The sequence below is a fragment of the Montipora capricornis genome, chromosome 6, assembly GCF_036669925.1.
Source record: "Montipora capricornis isolate CH-2021 chromosome 6, ASM3666992v2, whole genome shotgun sequence".
Classification (NCBI taxonomy): Eukaryota; Metazoa; Cnidaria; class Anthozoa; order Scleractinia; family Acroporidae; genus Montipora; species Montipora capricornis.
This window is the reverse complement of record NC_090888.1, coordinates 17,671,787-17,688,413: the sequence shown is the minus strand read 5'-3', so window position 1 is coordinate 17,688,413 and position 16,627 is coordinate 17,671,787. Positions and strand designations below refer to the sequence as shown.

At 39.7% G+C, this 16,627-nt stretch overlaps 2 protein-coding genes across 4 annotated transcripts in view; both read left to right on the top strand.

Moving 5' to 3' along the window:
* The window catches only part of LOC138051653 (uncharacterized), a 55,624-nt gene extending 49,124 nt beyond the window's left edge, over positions 1-6,500 (top strand). For all 3 annotated transcript variants that reach the window (XM_068897901.1, XM_068897903.1, XM_068897902.1), the window contains 4 exons: positions 1-532; positions 974-1,073; positions 3,807-3,980; positions 5,270-6,500. The exon at positions 1-532 is cut by the window's left edge and continues 284 nt beyond it. In XM_068897901.1, the coding sequence (XP_068754002.1) occupies positions 1-532; positions 974-1,073; positions 3,807-3,980; positions 5,270-5,427 (964 nt within the window). In that variant the 3' untranslated portion in view covers positions 5,428-6,500. The remainder of the gene's footprint in view (positions 533-973; positions 1,074-3,806; positions 3,981-5,269) is intronic.
* A 3,658-nt stretch (positions 6,501-10,158) lies between these two features.
* Positions 10,159-13,115, top strand: LOC138051662 (uncharacterized). Its single transcript, XM_068897915.1, has 2 exons — positions 10,159-10,674; positions 11,422-13,115. Exons 1-2 carry the CDS (start codon positions 10,159-10,161, stop codon positions 12,826-12,828), a joined length of 1,923 nt encoding a protein of 640 aa, XP_068754016.1. The 3' UTR covers positions 12,829-13,115.
* Positions 13,116-16,627: the final 3,512 nt, after the last annotated feature.

Here is a 16,627-nt window from a genome sequence, read left to right as displayed (position 1 = left end):
GCATTTTCTCGATGGGTTTGTACCTCATGGGCTGTTTCCACAGTTTGTGTCAAGATGCATTGGTTGGTGTTCCGAAAATGGATTCAAGGAAACTCCTCAACTGTTCAATGATGGGGCCAGGTTTTTACTTGGAAAGCCGATTATATGCGCCCTTATCCTGATTTGCAGAAAACGTTTCATCAAGGTCGTTTTAAAAAGGGCTGAGTGTTCACTCGAACCGTCATCGAGCAATGCTTCAAATAAAATGGCCATCGAATTTCGCACCTTCATGGAGAAAACCTTAAATGGCCTCTCACAAGACCTTTCTTGGCCAAGTAATCTTCGGTATGAGTTAAGTGTGGCATGTACGCAATGCCAGCAAAGTGGCCACATGCTTTCCCAACATAGGTCTCAGAGTTTTGGCCAAGACGATTTCCCTCATCTTCTCCAAGTACCACCACCGTATGGAAAGCTGATTTGCACGAAGAATTTTGCGGATAAAGCGGTTACAGTTCTAGGACTGGAGAAGTGGTTTGAACTTCGACATTCTCAGGTAAAGGCAGTCTGTCAAATTCACTGAAGGCAAAGTGTAGTTTAGAAATGTAGACATGGTTAATAGTTGGGACCAGTTTTTCCAATCAATCAGCCAATCGTTTATTTACCCATGTAACGTCTTATGCCCTTGAAAGCTTGCTGAAAAATATGTGCAAAGTTGTCAGCGGTATTATTAAAATTACAGTTATTTTTATTTTCATTTTTCTATTGCTGCTAAGATTGAGTGGAAACAGGCCTCATGCAAACGAGAGTTGAGGACAAACAACGATGAATGATCAAGTTATTTAATTGTAGGCATAACATATACAGGTTTTGTTAGAACTCTGTAATATAGGTGACACGTTATGATTAATATTTATCTTTCTTGTCAAGGATAAAATGAAAGGATTTATTAGTTTACCGGCAACAAATAGAGATAGAGATTTCTTTTTCTTTGCAGAACGAGGAGCAGAAAATGGATCTGATGCCATTGGCGAGTCCTGGGAGAAAAAAGGGGAAAAAAAGGAGCATGGAAGTGCGCATGTCTTCGGAGGCAGTAGGTACGTCAAGGATAAACTCCATTTTTGGTCATTGCCCCTTGCATTGTAAGGTAGTGGGAAGTTTCCTCTGTTCGTTGAGTGACCTTCAACATTGTATCTGTTTGTCGAATTTCTGAATGTTGTTAAGACGAAAGGCATAAATTGAGGAGGCAGTTTGTGGCCCAGTGGTTATGGCGCTCTTCTTGAAATCCGGACATCCCCGGATTCAAGACTCGCTCTGGCTACCAATTGAGTCTGGGTTCAACTTCTCGGCTGCGCTTAAAATTGTTGTTGTGTTCTGTTGTCTGTCATTTGTTCGGAGTTGTTAGCCTCTATAGGCTACTGGCTGAAATCCGAGCAGAAATAAAGTTTGCATGTTTGCACGCATGATAGCAATGGATGAAGATATTGCTTAAAAAACTTATTTGAGAAGAGTTGACAATGGCTTTGAAAAGTAAAAATTTAGAACGTTTCGGTTACTACTGTAACCTTCTTCAGCCAAAAATGTAAATGTAACCGCGTCCTAGTGCGCTATAAAGGTAAAACTAACAATGAATAAATCAAACTAATTATGAACAATGAATGTGTTAATGAAAGTTTTATACTAGCAGTCAAATGCTATGAGATTGTGGCGAGGGAACTGTAACAATAGCGCGCCAAGATCCTAAAAATTCGTAAGATTTTTATAAACACTTGGGAACATAAATCTTGAGATTTTTAGAATCGTCGCGCGCTATTGTTACGGCATGTTTTTACAGTTCCCGCCTCAATTTCATAGCATTTGACTGCTAGAACTTTCATTAACACATTCATTAATTTATTCTTTTCACTTTTACATTTATACTACACTAGGACGCCGTTACATTTACATTTTTAGCTGAAGAAGGTTACAGTAGTAACCTATACGTCCTAATTTTTTGCAATACCTGGCTACAACCCAAACATTTTAAGGATGCTGCTTGCTCGGTTCTACCAATCGGGGTGACTGTGAATCAAATCAGATCAGATATTGTTTCATGAAGGGGGAAAACCGAAATACCCGGCGGAGAAAGCCTCTCGGATTGGAGTAGAGAAGGAACAACTTAAACCATATATGACGCTGACTCAAGACTGATCGTCAGGGATGTATTAAGACCGGTTTTGTCAGGCCGATAAATCGTACCGTGTAAATTGTGTAAAACGTGTAATTTTTTCTCAAAAGATCTTCGCGTTGTCCTTTTGGTATCCGCCATTTTCAACGCTGCAGTTTTTTAAGTACTTATGCGCATTATCCACTCGCATACCTCATGATTGACCTGGTGGTTTCTACTTGGAGTGTCGGCCCGACTTCAACAAATCTATTTCACTGCAACAGATCTATTTCATTGCAATCGGTCGTTCATCTGCTGTCAAAATGCACGCAAGATTTGCGCTCCGACGCCGTCGGACCGATAAATCTTACCGTGTAAACCGGCCCGCTTTAAGCGACGATGAATGTTCTCATCGACAGGGCGTCAAGTGACAAGTGACACTCAGAAAATTGAAAATAAAAAAGACAGTGGCCAAAAAATAGGAAAAAATTGGAATTCCCATACTAAAAGAGAAACAAAATAAGGAGCTTTCCTTGAATTCTATCCTCAGTCTTAACAAAGCCAACAACAGCTCTGTTCTAGAACCCAAGGCTTTATTTAATATCTAACAGACAAGAAGGCATGCATCCTTCCTAGAAACAAGTGTCAAAACTTGTTACCAATGAGAACTTGTCCTTCACCTACCAAATTACAGCACATATAGTACATAGCTTTTTGAAACAGAAAGATAACCAGCAAAAATATTTCTTTTTGCAAACAGTTACTGTAATATCAAAGTTCATATTTACCAAATGTGTTCTTACATTCAATAAAAACTAACAAAGACTACTCGTAACCAAAAAAAGTCTCATTAATGCTTATTATTTTTTGGCTTTTTTAGCAGACTGGATAACCTTAGCTTTGCTCTTATTTTGGGCGGTGCTTGTCGTTGATGACATTTCCTTGTCCAACAGTTTACGCTGTTTTTCAGTCAACGATTTTCCTCTCTTGTTCTATTTTTCTCTAAGCATTTCATTGCATTCAATTCAGAAGCCGAATTAAAATTTCTTATGTTCCAAAGTTTATTCAAAGCTACCACATCTAAAATTACGTCTTGTCCAATTTTGGCGGACATGAATAGGTTATTACGTTAAGTATATCCGAAAAATTATGCGGTGTAAAAACACGAGTTTGTTTGTAATGGTTACACCACTCTAACAGCCATTACAAAACGTATAAGGCAGAAAACTATTTGAAACTGTTTTTGAATAAATATTGCTATAAAAACAAAGATACAATTGGCTTTAAAGAGATGACATATTAATAAAACAATTATTGTTCTATCAAAGGATGAAATTGGATTGAATTTCTTGCTCCCCACATGGCAGCTGCACAAGCATGCAAATGACCTCCCAGACTCCTTTTCTCAGTTGCTACCAAAAACATTGAGAAAGTCTGGGCATGAGTTTCAGTAGATAATCATTCAAACAGGCCTTAGATTCTCCGCGTGTTTTTGAAGAATTTACCAATTTTATTGAGAATTTTATCTCAAATACTTCAAAATGTTCCCCCGCTCAAAGTAAAACTTAAAAAAAAAAAAAGCAAGCAGACCAAAAAATAGGGAAAAATAGGAACTTGACGCCCTGTACTGATTAGCTAACCCTGCTCCTCATGCCACCTACTATTCATTTCTTTTATCCTTCAGCTTTGGACCCAAGTTTTTCATGTAAGTCTGGTATTCCTTCGCGCGATGATGTTCTTCTCATAGCACATGAGCTGGGTACAAAATGGAAGATGCTTGGCCGAGTTCTGAAAGTCCCTGATCCTGTAGTGGAGCAAATTAAAAAAGGCGACGATGAACTCTCTGAAAGATGCTACAGTGAGTATATGCATTTAGGAGAGGACGCCAAACAAAATTCACCAAAATTTAAAATGCACCTGCGTAGTGACCGGACCCATTGTTTTAGTCAAATAGCCAATTGTTCCTGCCGTTCTTGTTGTCCCTTAGTTTCCTTTCCTAATGGGTCAGTGACGAGCAACTATTGAAATTACGAGCATTGCCATAGTCACAAATGGTATTGCACGCTGAGGTTACAGTGGATTTCACAACACTTTTGACAGGCGGTTTGCGAAGTTCGTTATAAATTCCCAAAGTTCGCTTCGAACTTGGGAATTTCATTACGTAACCGTCAGTCAAATGGCAAACTTTAAAACGAACTTGGGAATTTCACGCCAAACTTCGTGGAAATGTGACGAAGTAATTTCACTATTGCTCTCGGTTGTTGTTTTGAAATGAGTGCCTTTACCGTGCAAGGAAAGGGAATTCCAAGTTTTACTCGGCAGAAAATTATTGAAAGCTGGTTAGAATGGAAAGGACCATCTCAAATAGGACAGGAACTGAGACTTCCGAAACAAACCATTGCCAAAATTGACCCCACAAATATTATCATTCTCTTGAAACTCTTGAGTCGGTTGATTCATTTCCGATTCCTCGATCGAGTCGTTAGCGAAAATGGTGTCACTCGGCACAGGCGGCAGAGCACAAGTTGCACAGATCCAATCTAAGTCGGGCATATTAAGATAATGCTGGAATATCGTGCGCGACATACGTGCGTCCATTTGTTGCAACCTGCACACAAAATGGAGTCTTGATTGTTCCTAACGGCTTCTGACATTCGCTGCATGGAAATTTTGGAGACTTCATCTTTCTCGGTCTTGGATTAGGCGAGACATCACCACATACCAATAAATTCTTGTCCAGTTGAAAACTACTTCTTCGCTTGGTCGTATATAACACTACATGGTAGGAAGCGTTTAGCTCGAGACTTGTCCGACCAGCAAGTGTTAACTGGCACGTGTAAGTGCTCATATCCAAACGTTGTTGGCTTGTTGAGTTTGTTGACATCATATCTCTCAGTTGCAGTAATGTAGTCAACGAGAAAAGCAAGCCAAAAGACCTCTATCCAAAATAGTGCGGAGCGACATTTAGCATGACCAGCCGCCATCTTGGTCAGAGTGCCAAAAAGACAACAGAAAAAACATAATGAAAGAAAGTTCCACACACACCTTTTGCTACTTCGGAAGGACAGTTTTGTAGCTCACATCTGCCAGTTGCAATTATGATTACTTTTGGATAAAATTGTGATTAACTACAATGTGATTTTGCAGAAGTTCTAACAAGGTGGAAACAAAGGTCTGCATCTGAAGCTACTTACCAACGTCTAGCAGAAGCATTACAGCATCCCTCGGTTGATCGAGCAGCATTAGCTGTGAAGTATTGTGGTCTTCGTTCCTGCAAGAAAAGAAGGCTGGCTAATGATGTTTAACAGCAAGCAGGGCAAGGAAGACATTATGAGTATCTGAGGATCTTAGGAATAACATTGGTTTTAATCCTTTTTATCTCACAAATCATTTGAATGGCTTCACACGGTGCTTAAAAATCTTGCCCCTGAAATAAGGTTGTTTGTGATAACATGATATCACTAGAAACTGTTTTCAATAGCTTTCATAGTAGAAATTTTATACAAGTCGGATTGAAAGTTTTGTGACGCAATTTGGCGTAGATAAAATGCAAGTACATCAGAATTTTACGTAAATCTAGTTAGGATTCTAAAAGCTTCGCTTTCAATGGGTGGTTTGCAAGTTAAGTTATGAGTGCCATGTTAAAAAAGAAAGGAGCTTTATTTAAGTCTAGTCGTTCTAGCGCTGGAGAGCTAACACTGTAAAATGAAATTAACAATTAACGCAAATCAAGTCAAATGTTGTTTTTTTGAGGGGAGGGGAAAACCAGAGTACCCGGAGAAAAACCTCTCGGTGCAGAGTAGAGAACCAACAAACTCAACCCACATATGACGCCGAGGCTGAAAACGAACCCGGGCCACATTGGTAGGAGGCGAGTGCTCTCACCACTGCACCATTCCTGCACCACAGACAATAGATTTTTAATTAACTCCTTTTGTTCCTCATCTTTGAGTGGTTTACCTAGCGCAGGTGCAGTCATTTTTCAGCCCTGCTGTTCAACAATGGTGCCATTAAACTTTTCCCAGCCCGCAGTCAGCATTGGTTTCATGATTGTAGACCAAAGTTACACAAAAGCTTTAAGGGTAGTTACTTAACGAGACTCGAAAGGGTTTACAACAGATAACTGTGGGCTTTTTGTATAGAATGCTGGTTATGCTGTATTGTTAATATTTATGAAATAATTACTATCTTACGCGCGCTCTCATTGGTCAATAGCTGTGGTTAGATGAGAATATGGAAACACGGCTGTGACATCACACGAATTTTGATTGGTTATGTGTTGTCAGACGCGCATTTTGATTGGCTGGTAGAAAATATGAGCGTGTATCAAGAAAATCTGTTTCGATCAAGAAGTAAAAAAAAACAGCTGTTTCCTTCATTTGTCGAATTATCTTTGAGAAATATTTTATAAAAGCAATAGAGGACTTTTTTCACTTGGGGGAATTGGGAGAATTCTCGACAGTTATGCAAACGCTCGACTGCCTTTCGGGTTTGCATAACTGTCTTGAATTCTCCCAACTCCCGGTCGTGTTTAGATGAGGCTATGGAAACACGGAAAACGTCCTCTATTGCTTAAATAGATTTCGCCGAGCCTAAAAGCGGAGCTCCCGGATTATTAGGGAACTTAAGCACGCGCGTTTTTGAGACGCGGACGGCAACCGGGAGAGACCAATTCGCGTTCCAGGACGTTTGTGCCTCCCAGATTTTTATACTAATCATCTCTAATGGAGAAAAGAAACTTGACAATGAAATGTGGTTGCGTGAAGACAAGTTAAAAGGGAGAACAGGTCACTTCCGGTTGCCGTCCGCGTCTCAAAAACGCACGTGCTTAAGGGCCCACAGACGGATTTTTTGCGTGTTGCTAAGGAAGTGAAATGTTACTTCCGGTAACTGACGTCATCATTATCATGAGCTGACAAGAAAACCCACTCACAATCAAAAGTCACCGCACAAACTGTTGTTTCCATCGAAGGTTTTTCCTCGCCCTTCCTCCCGCTCGTTCTCAGATCAACTGCGCATGCGTAAACGAACTGACTTCCGGTTTGAGAAAAAAGCTAAATTTCCGGCGGTTTTAAATTGAATTAAATTTCCTTTACATGGCACGTTTCACCCCCAAATACAGAATATAGCTAAGCATTGATTTTTTAAAATCATCTTTTTTGAAAAAGTTATGGGTATTTCAGTATTGTTTATGTCTTTAAAAAGAACAATTTTCAAAATAAAAAGAAAACCATGCTTGGCTGGATGCAAAAACGAATGCAAATAATCAAACCATCCATTAAATACCCAAATTGCGTAGCATGGAGACAAATTTAGAGTTTTCTCTTATTGGTCACGTGACCATGGGCGTGGTATGATGATGTCATATTTATGGTCATTGGCTTACAAAAGTTGGAAACTGACAAAAATAATGCCCAATTCTCTCAAATTACTTAAGCATTACATCCTTAGCAACGTACCCCCAAAAATATGTCAGTGGGCCCTTAAGCTCCCTATTTATTCGTACAATAAGTTAACCTGGCTTGAGCCTGCGAGGCAAAAGAAACACAGCACCAGGTCAGCGGTCAACTTTTAAAAAATCTGATCTTTATGAGCTCTGAACTTGAGCCCGCCTTATGGTCACGTGATACTGGTCACATTGGCATACATGGAGGGAAGTACGCTCGCACGGTGACTAAAACCAAATTTTCTCGCACATATAGGTTACCATACTTCCTTACCCGTGGTGCTCCGCGCGTGCTGTTAGTTTGCTGTATTGTTACTAGTTTAGTTTATCCATGTATTATGTGTGTATTCTGTTGTGTCACAAATAAAATTTTGATTAAATGATATAAATATTTGACTGGATTTACAAAAAGGTACCTAATAATAATATGCTGGGATAACTTAGCACTCTGAGAAGCAGCACAAAATTCTTTCTTTTCACAGCTATGATTCCAGCTGGTAACAAACCTTAACCCCCTCAGCCTCAAAAATGCCACCTATAGATTCTACTCATGTCTAACGCCAGACTATACATTACTGGTCCATGCATGGGGGACCCCTTGGAACCTTAAGGGTCAAAATAATATATTTTTATTGCACTTAAGTCCCATATGGAAGACTGGATTCTGGGTCATTTTATGGTTGTAGGCATTCGATTTCTGCAATGCCCTGTCATATATACACTGACTATGATTAACGAAGTCAAAACCCAACTCTCTAAAACAGCTAGATCATAGATGAGAGAGCCTGAAGAACTTATACATGCATACCTTGACGGCTCCCGCCCCCCTTCCCTCAGTAGCTTTTAGACTGCCCCAATGGCAAAAATCTAAGAAGGCACATTTTTCAAAATTCAGTCAGATTTATATACATACGTGCCTGCGTTCTTATAACGTTCAACCAAACGCTAGCTCTTTTTGGTATCCTTTTTATGCAGTTTCAAGTTTCAAAGGTTTTTGTCAACGAAGTTTCTCGATTACTTAGATTTGTGTAAATATTGTGTTTTGTTTACGAATTAAATCAGTTTAACAAGAGAGACTGGTTTATTCTGCTTATCGGGGGAAATGAGTTTAAGAGACTCCTGATGTTCTCTTACCTGACGATTACCATAGAAACCTCTTTCTACCCGAGTTCAAGGTGCATACCGTCATACCGTAAGGTACCGAAAATTTCATCCTCGGAAACCCACGGTCAGGTTGTTAGGGCAAGGGGAGCGAAAAAGAAAACGAGACAAAGTTTTCTTGTCGTCTGTTGTTTGCATTGTTAAAACTCGCCCCTTACACCGACTATGTACCTCTGGGTTTCCGAGGATTTTTATCGAATTTCTTGGTAAATGGGAATGGACGGTGGTTACATATTTTCCCTCTCAAGAACCTTTCCCTTGCTTGAATAAAGTCCTGTCTGTAGGTAGGGTTCCTGTTTCTGGAATATACGGAAATACCAACTGTGAAATGAACTTGTGTTTACTTGGAAAAGCTACAATTGTAGCCGTCTGTTAAATGGTCCTTATACCAGGAGAAAAAAACAACCTTAGTTTTCGGGATACCATAATACGTCTTTCTTTTTGTTATAGGCTGATTAATGGCAGCCGAAACGTGCTCGAAAAGGTTCTGGACTTTCGACAAACGGGCCCCAGCATGTTAATTATGGGAAAAAAAAGCTCTCTGGGCCGGTTCTTTGCAATACTAGAATATCTTGGCCTTTAGCAACCTTTTGTCATGAGCTAGAAAATATTAGTGTGCGCCTTAGGCGTTTGATTCTAGAGCGAAGATAGCTTGTCAGTTGAAGGAATCACGTGGTCTTTTTGACCTGACTTCTGATTGTTAAATATTGCTACACCTTTGTTTTCGCAGGTTGTGCAGGCTATCAACTCTGAGTGTTTAGTTTATTCTCTTTTAATTAAGGAGGCTCAAACCAGTTTTAACACTTGCAACAGGCTGTATACTTTTACGGTGGATTGGATTTACCCAACTGTTTCAATTAACGGTAATGTTATGGTACCATATGAAACAGTGATAAATGCTAACTAGATGCACTCATTAATGTGACGTAATAGGCTAACATGGCAACAATAGAGCCATCTAAAAACACTCTTTATTTTGTCTTAAACGAACTCGGTGACCCCCATTTTTCGTGCTGGTGAGTGATTAGCAGCTAAGGTAGAACTATCTGCAAAGTTTAAAAAAAAATCTCTGGAGCAGATTCATAGCCACCCTCATGGGGCGCCGTACTAGTCAATATTGTTTACTTATTTCTATGGTCTCCTGGACTTTTTATGTGATCAAGTTAACTTTTTATGTGGTCTCTTTGAAATTTTATGCGGTCAACCTGACTTTTTGTATGGTCAACTTGTGACTTTTTATATGGCTAACCTTTGACTTTTCGTGTGGTCAACCAGACTATTTTTATGGTCAACTGTTGACTTTTTACTTGGTCAACTGTTGACTTTTTATTTGGTCAACTGTTGACTTTTTATTTGGTCAACTGTTGACTTTTTATATGGACTTTTTATTTGGTCAACTAATGCACTGCGCGCGAGGCTCGCAACAAATATGGCTGACAGTAACGAGAGCGTGGACCAAATCACGTCCGCCTGTGCTATAGCGACTCAGGCGCTTGAAGCAATTGGCAACCTCCAATGCAGAGACATCCGAAATTTAGCATCGTCAACTGCTACTGGTAGTGTTTCGAGCAGTTGTAACCCGTCAACAAGTGGAAGTTCTGCGATTGCAGCCGAGCTTGGAAGAAGATTTCCAACATTTAACGCACGTGGGGGGAGAACAAATAGCCGAAAACGTAGTTCCAGTGCCTCGAACCACGAGACATCATCTCGATCGCAGTCATCAAAATTTGGGCGACCTCTGAAGACCATCGTGCACAGAGACTTAGTGATAATACCTAATCCAAGTACGAACCAAGTACCAAGTCACGCAAACAAAGTCAAATTAGAGGAGAGAGGCCTCATCATTCACGAGTTTCCTTTCGACAGAAGGTGGACACCTCTTGACCTCAAAAGAAACATTGAAAGCCAACTTCCAAGGAAAGATATTCTGTTTGATTATCTCAAGGTTAGTATGGGTAATATCAGAAGTTCATGTCATGTACCCCTTGTAGTAATATGCAGACCCTTTTACAGATATGCGCGTAGTTACCTGGCCTTTAAATGAAAATGAGGCCGGAATTGACCTTGTTATGATACCGAATTCCCTCCTTTCTTATGTTAACGATGTTGTCCTCATGCTAATTAGTTGAAATTAACACAAGAAAAGAGGTTTCTATCAAAACAAGCTCAACTCTAGCCTATTGTAGCTTTCATTCAAAGGCCAGGTAACTAAGCACACAACTGCAAAAACAGTAATTTGAGACAGAGTCAACGTCATTCCTTTTAATTTGATTCTCAAAGTTTGTGTTTGCCCTAAATTTATAAGAAAAACAGACGTTAAGGAGAAAGTTCAGTCCTCAAGTTATTTCTTAAATAAATGTTTTTTAGTACTGTGATCAATATGTATAAGGGCTGTTGCTTTGCTTATGATCACATATTGACAGATACTTAGGAAATGTAACCTTTCAAAGCTGGTTGTGTTCCTTTCATTTTTTTGTTGGAATGTCAATTATATGCCATCTCATAACAAAGAGAATTTTTTCCATTTGTGACAGTCTGCAATCTGAGAAAAGGAGGGGAATGAGGGTAGGAGACCAATAGTGAAAGCACTGGTACTCTTTGTTCTCAGAGATATGATTAGGCAAATCTGTACCAAAGCATGTAATTATACAACACAAGGGAGAACAGTTTCGTTTTCCTTTCCTTTATATAGGCATGCTATGGAACCTTGGTGATTCCAAAACTGGCAAAGGGGGTAAGGATGGATGGCGAAAGGATAATAAAGCTCTCAGGGCAAGGGAGTGTATACATCAGATGTATAGATCCCCTTGAAGATGAGGATAAAGATGAAGAGGATGAGCAACTGATGAGTCCAACCTTTAGTCAACTCTCTGATGACCTCTCAAACAACCCTGTGGTAACAATGTCTTCACCCCTTCAGCAGCCAATTAGTCAGCCTCAGCCTCTAGATCAGGCAGATCCACTGTTTTCAGTGCCTGTAGAATTGCCTGTAGAAGTGCCTCCATTTATTGACCTATGGAGTGACCAGTCCACTCACAATAATTGTGATGTAGTTATTAGTAATGTCGTACCAACTTCTTCAACATGCAGGGATGAAGTTCCAACAAAAATAATAAGAGTACACAGGTCCCTCATTAGAGAAGATATGATTGAGATCTTTCTAGATCCCTCAATATTGAAATTTAGTTTAAATGCCATCATTATAAATCAGCATGGTATTGAAGAGGCTGGACAGGGTAATGGGGTCCTAAGGGAAGTCTTTTCTTTGTTTTGGAAAGATTGTTATGAGTCACACATGTTGGGAGAGTGTGAGAGGGTTCCCTACATCAGGCATGATTTTGACAGAAAAAAGTGGGAGGCAGTCGGAAGGATACTTGTTAAGGGATATACTGATTGCCAATATTTTCCCCTTAAGATAAGCAAAGCTTTTTTCACTGGTTGCCTTTTTGGGGAGGGAAGTGTAACCTCCATGATGTTGCAAGACTCCTTCAAGCACTATGTCTCTAAATCTGAGGCTAGTGTAATAGAGGGCTGTTTGTCTGATAGCATTCAGGGTGACAATGCAGAATTACTTGACTTTTTGTCAGCTTTTGATTGTAAACGAAGAGTTACACAAGACAACCTAGTGGAAGTAATCAGAGAACTTGCCCACAAGGAAATAATTCAGAAACCTCAATATGTAGCTGATTGCTGGGGGCCTATTGTTTCCCACCTTAAGTTATATTTTCCTGATATGTTTTCTTTGCATGAACTGTATTCCTCCATACTGCCAACTAATGTCAAAGTTATTTCCCTCCTTAAAGCAACACCCCTTACAGCTGCTGAGGGGGAGACCTTAGCTCACTTAAAGAGATTTATAAGAGGTCTTGACGAGTCCAAACTTGCCACTTTTTTGAGATTTACTACAGCATCAGATGTTCTTGTTACTGATACGCTGACAATTTCTTTCACAAACAATGAAGGGTTTCAAAGACAACCAGTTGCTCACACATGTAGCTACACGTTAGAACTACCAAGCACCTATTCAAGTTTCTGTGAGTTCAGAGAAGAGTTCATGGCTGTTTTAAATGCAGATAATTGGGAAATGACCATAGTTTAAAGACAAATTATGCTCTCATTTACATTTGTTTAACCACCCAATCTTCTGTCACTTTGTTAAGTCTGGTAATAGTTGAGGTTTCATTTAAAGGAAAATTTCTCCTCAAAATAACATGTCTTTAATAATGCAACATGCAGGTCATCAGTATAGGGAAATTGATCACCAAAGATCAGATGTTCCAGATATTTCTCCCAATTAGTATTAAAAGAAATGTGTCACGAACTTTGAGGAGAATGTGCTTGTCCAGTAGTGGAACTTACAGAAATAGGTTGGATGGCACAGTTTTTATCACTTTCTACAAGCTTGTTGTATTAATCGATTGATACAACAAAAATGGTGTCAAGAACATGCCTTAACACTGGTAAACAATTTATGGAAATGTTCTCAATATCACCAATGTTTAGGCACATTTTTGATTCCATTTTTTATTGTGTCAACTGCTGAAGAATGGTTTTATTAATCCGTCACGTAAACTTGCTGGAATGTGATATAAATCGATGTCAGCCACCTTGAATAAAATTGCAAGAAGTGCATTATAAAGGATTTTATGATGAGGTAACGGTTGTAAGGCTCTGCTGTCTTTGAATAATTTTGAATAATCGTTATATCTTACAACTTTGTTATTGTTGTTGAAATTAAGAGTTAGGTTAAAAGAGATCTTGTTCAATAAAATCAATGTTTGATCTTTTCAGTTGACGCCTTTGGTCTCTTATATGTCTTCATAGTAGCATACAGTCAAGGAAATCAGAAATGTCGTCAATCTAATGTTTCTAGTACCTTACGATGACTCGCAAAATAAAGATTATTTGTCAAATCATAGACACCAATATGTTTAAACAATGCAAATAAGTGATTTCTCCACTTCTGTCTTCGTCTTGCAAAGTATTGCATCGACTTTCCATATCTGCCATCTGTTGAGAAGAAATGTGAGCACATATCCTTGGAACTACCACCTGGTAGTCTTCCTCCTCCGCAGGGAATGGTCCTGATGGATCAAATCCATATTCATGTGCGCTATCGGTATCAAATACACTCGCCACCCCAGCATAACTAGACTGTTCATTCTCAAGCATACCAGATGTATATAACTGTAGTGGAGAACGATTTCCTTCAGAGGATAAGGGATGGCTTTGCCATTGGTTTTTGAACTCTTCTAAGCACTTGTTAATTCTGGGGATGTATGTGTAATGTAATGCAAATAAATGCAGTTCATTAAGAGGATCAAGAAGCCCTCTGTCCTCCAAGTGGGCAAATGTTCTTGCAAAGAAACAAAGTACGCCGGAATAGACATCTCTGTGTGCTCTCTCGACGCGGCAGTTGTGTACGGAACTGCCAGTTATGATGCTTCCCCTACCAACACCTCTCTGTTCTAACATGAATTGTGCCACTTTAAAATTTTCCATACCGTAGTCGCTTCGCACCCTAGATGGTAATCCGTAGCTGTTAACTCCCTTGACAAACTGCTCCAACACTGTGTCAGCTGTATTGTCATTACAGCAGTGCGCGTAAATTATAAGGCGGGAATACCCATCAACGCATAGATGGGTTATGAGTCGCCATCTGATAAGTTTGTGATTGCTGTCAATGTGCCACAAAGCATTTGGAGTTGGAACACTATACTTTCTTCTGTAAATTGCTGGTCGCCACCTCAAGGCTGTGCCAATGGGATCAAGTGTGCGGAGACAATTCCTCACTCGCCATCGTTGGATATTTAATCCTCTACTCCTGAGAGCACCCAACAGTCTTGCCTGCCCAATATTGGGAGTTAAGGTTTGGATTTCTTGTACTATTTTTTCTAAATCAGTATCTGAAATCTGAGTCCAGCTTAAGTCCTCGTCCCCAGTCATGCCATACATCATTCTTCTCCTCCTTAGAGTACTCTCACTCACTCCAAGTAAATCGGCTATTTTTTTCCACGGGAAATGCAGTTCTCTCAAAAAACGTATTTGTTCTTCCTCGATAACGTAACGTGGGCGTCCTGGACCATTGCATGTGGAAATGGTTGGGCTACTATATGCAGTTTCCCTAGTTAAATCTGGAGCACCGTGTCTATGTAGTTGTAGTAGATCACCCAAGTTCCTTACATTAGTCAGTGTTACATTTAGGATTTGTAACACCTCAGCAAAATCACGATTGCTTTCAATCTCAGAAATCAGCAACTGAATGGTGTCTACAGCAGCCATCAATCTACCAATAGCCCGATCAATATCCTCTAATGACAAGCTTTGCGACCTATCGGCTTCTTCAAACGTTGTTATTGTAGAAAGCAATAGCTTGAGATTGTCGAAGAATAAAAACAATCCATATTCATTTCTTTCTCTCGCTGTGTCTCGACTCATACTTGGTAAAAGATCACCGTACCGCTGTCACTAGTTGATTTCGCTGAAAGCCCCGTCAGGCGTGCGATGCGTTTTATAGTTGACCAAATAAAAAGTCAACAGTTGACCAAATAAAAAGTCAACAGTTGACCAAGTAAAAAGTCAACAGTTGACCATATAAAAAGTCTGGTTGACCATATAAAAAGTCAGGTTGACCAGATAAAAAGTCAAAGGTTAGCCATATAAAAAGTCACAAGTTGACCATACAAAAAGTCAGGTTGACCGCATAAAATTTCAAAGAGACCACATAAAAAGTTAACTTGATCACATAAAAAGTCCAGGAGACCATAGAAATAAGTAAACAATATTGACTAGTACGGCGCCCCATACACCCTCACAATTGGGAAATTTTAAGATGGCTCTGAATCCGCTTCAGAGAATGTTTTTAAACTTTTGCAGATAAGTTTCATCTTACCTGCTTATCACTTTTCAGCAATAAAAGATGTGCCAGAGTCAATGTACGTTGCAAGCCACCGAAAAACAGAAAATGTACTGGAATGATCTGTAATAAAATCCGCTTGCCTCGACCTTATTCCGGATGTCATATAAACCTCAAAAAGCTCATCCTACTGAGTTTGTTTCATAAACTTAAAAATACGTTTTAAAAATGGAAATGAAAACATGGGAAAATGATAAAGATTCGTGGTTCGCACAAAAAAAAAGAAACACTGGTTGAAACAATTTGCAACCATTTGCTGCATATGGGTCACGGCCGAGTCAGTAAAAAGCACGGGTTTGTTTCTGAACTTGCCTATCTTTTTTTACAAGAAATTCTTCATTGAATAGCAGTTTGATTTCTTTTACGGAACGGACTGTAAACTCAACTAACCTTTGTAGACAACATGGCGGACGCAAAAGCAAATGGTCGACAAATACGCAATATACGTTGCGGCGTACGCAAAGTTGAGATAGTAAAGTTTCTTGAAAGTGTTGAAATCGGTTTAAGCCAATTTAAACGATATTATCTGTGGCGAAAGGTTTCAAGGCGATTGCGTTGTGTTAGAGTGACCTTTGCTTTCGGTTTAACGCCGGACACGCAATTTTAATGTGTCCTAGGGGGACCTTTCTGTTGGACAAAAATTCTACTTTGGAAATGTGCCCAGTTGATAGGAGAGTACTTTTGTTGCAAAAACCCGACCCAAGCCACCGCACCTACGCACACGTTTCGCGCTCTTGAGGAGGCCGTCTACCGCCTCCAATACCTGGGGCCTGCTCTTGTCTGACGTTGTAACATAAGGGAGTTTTTAAGATCTACGACGGCGACGGTCGACGAAAACGTCACCTGAAATTTTAACTTGGCAGTATCATAAGTCTTTCGCGATTATTCAGTCTCATTCACGTCCTACAATATGGGCGAAGTATCCTATAAATAAAGTTAAAATAGAGAATGAAGGATTCTTTGTTGCATGCTTACGTTGTCG

Excerpts from the sequence above, each read along its gene's own strand:
- LOC138051662 (XM_068897915.1), top strand. The coding sequence starts at position 10,159 with ATGGCTGACAGTAACGAGAGCGTGGACCAAATCACGTCCGCCTGTGCT. Across the intron at positions 10,675-11,421 it reads TTCTGTTTGATTATCTCAAG|GCATGCTATGGAACCTTGGT; the intron begins GTTAGTATGGGT and ends TCCTTTATATAG.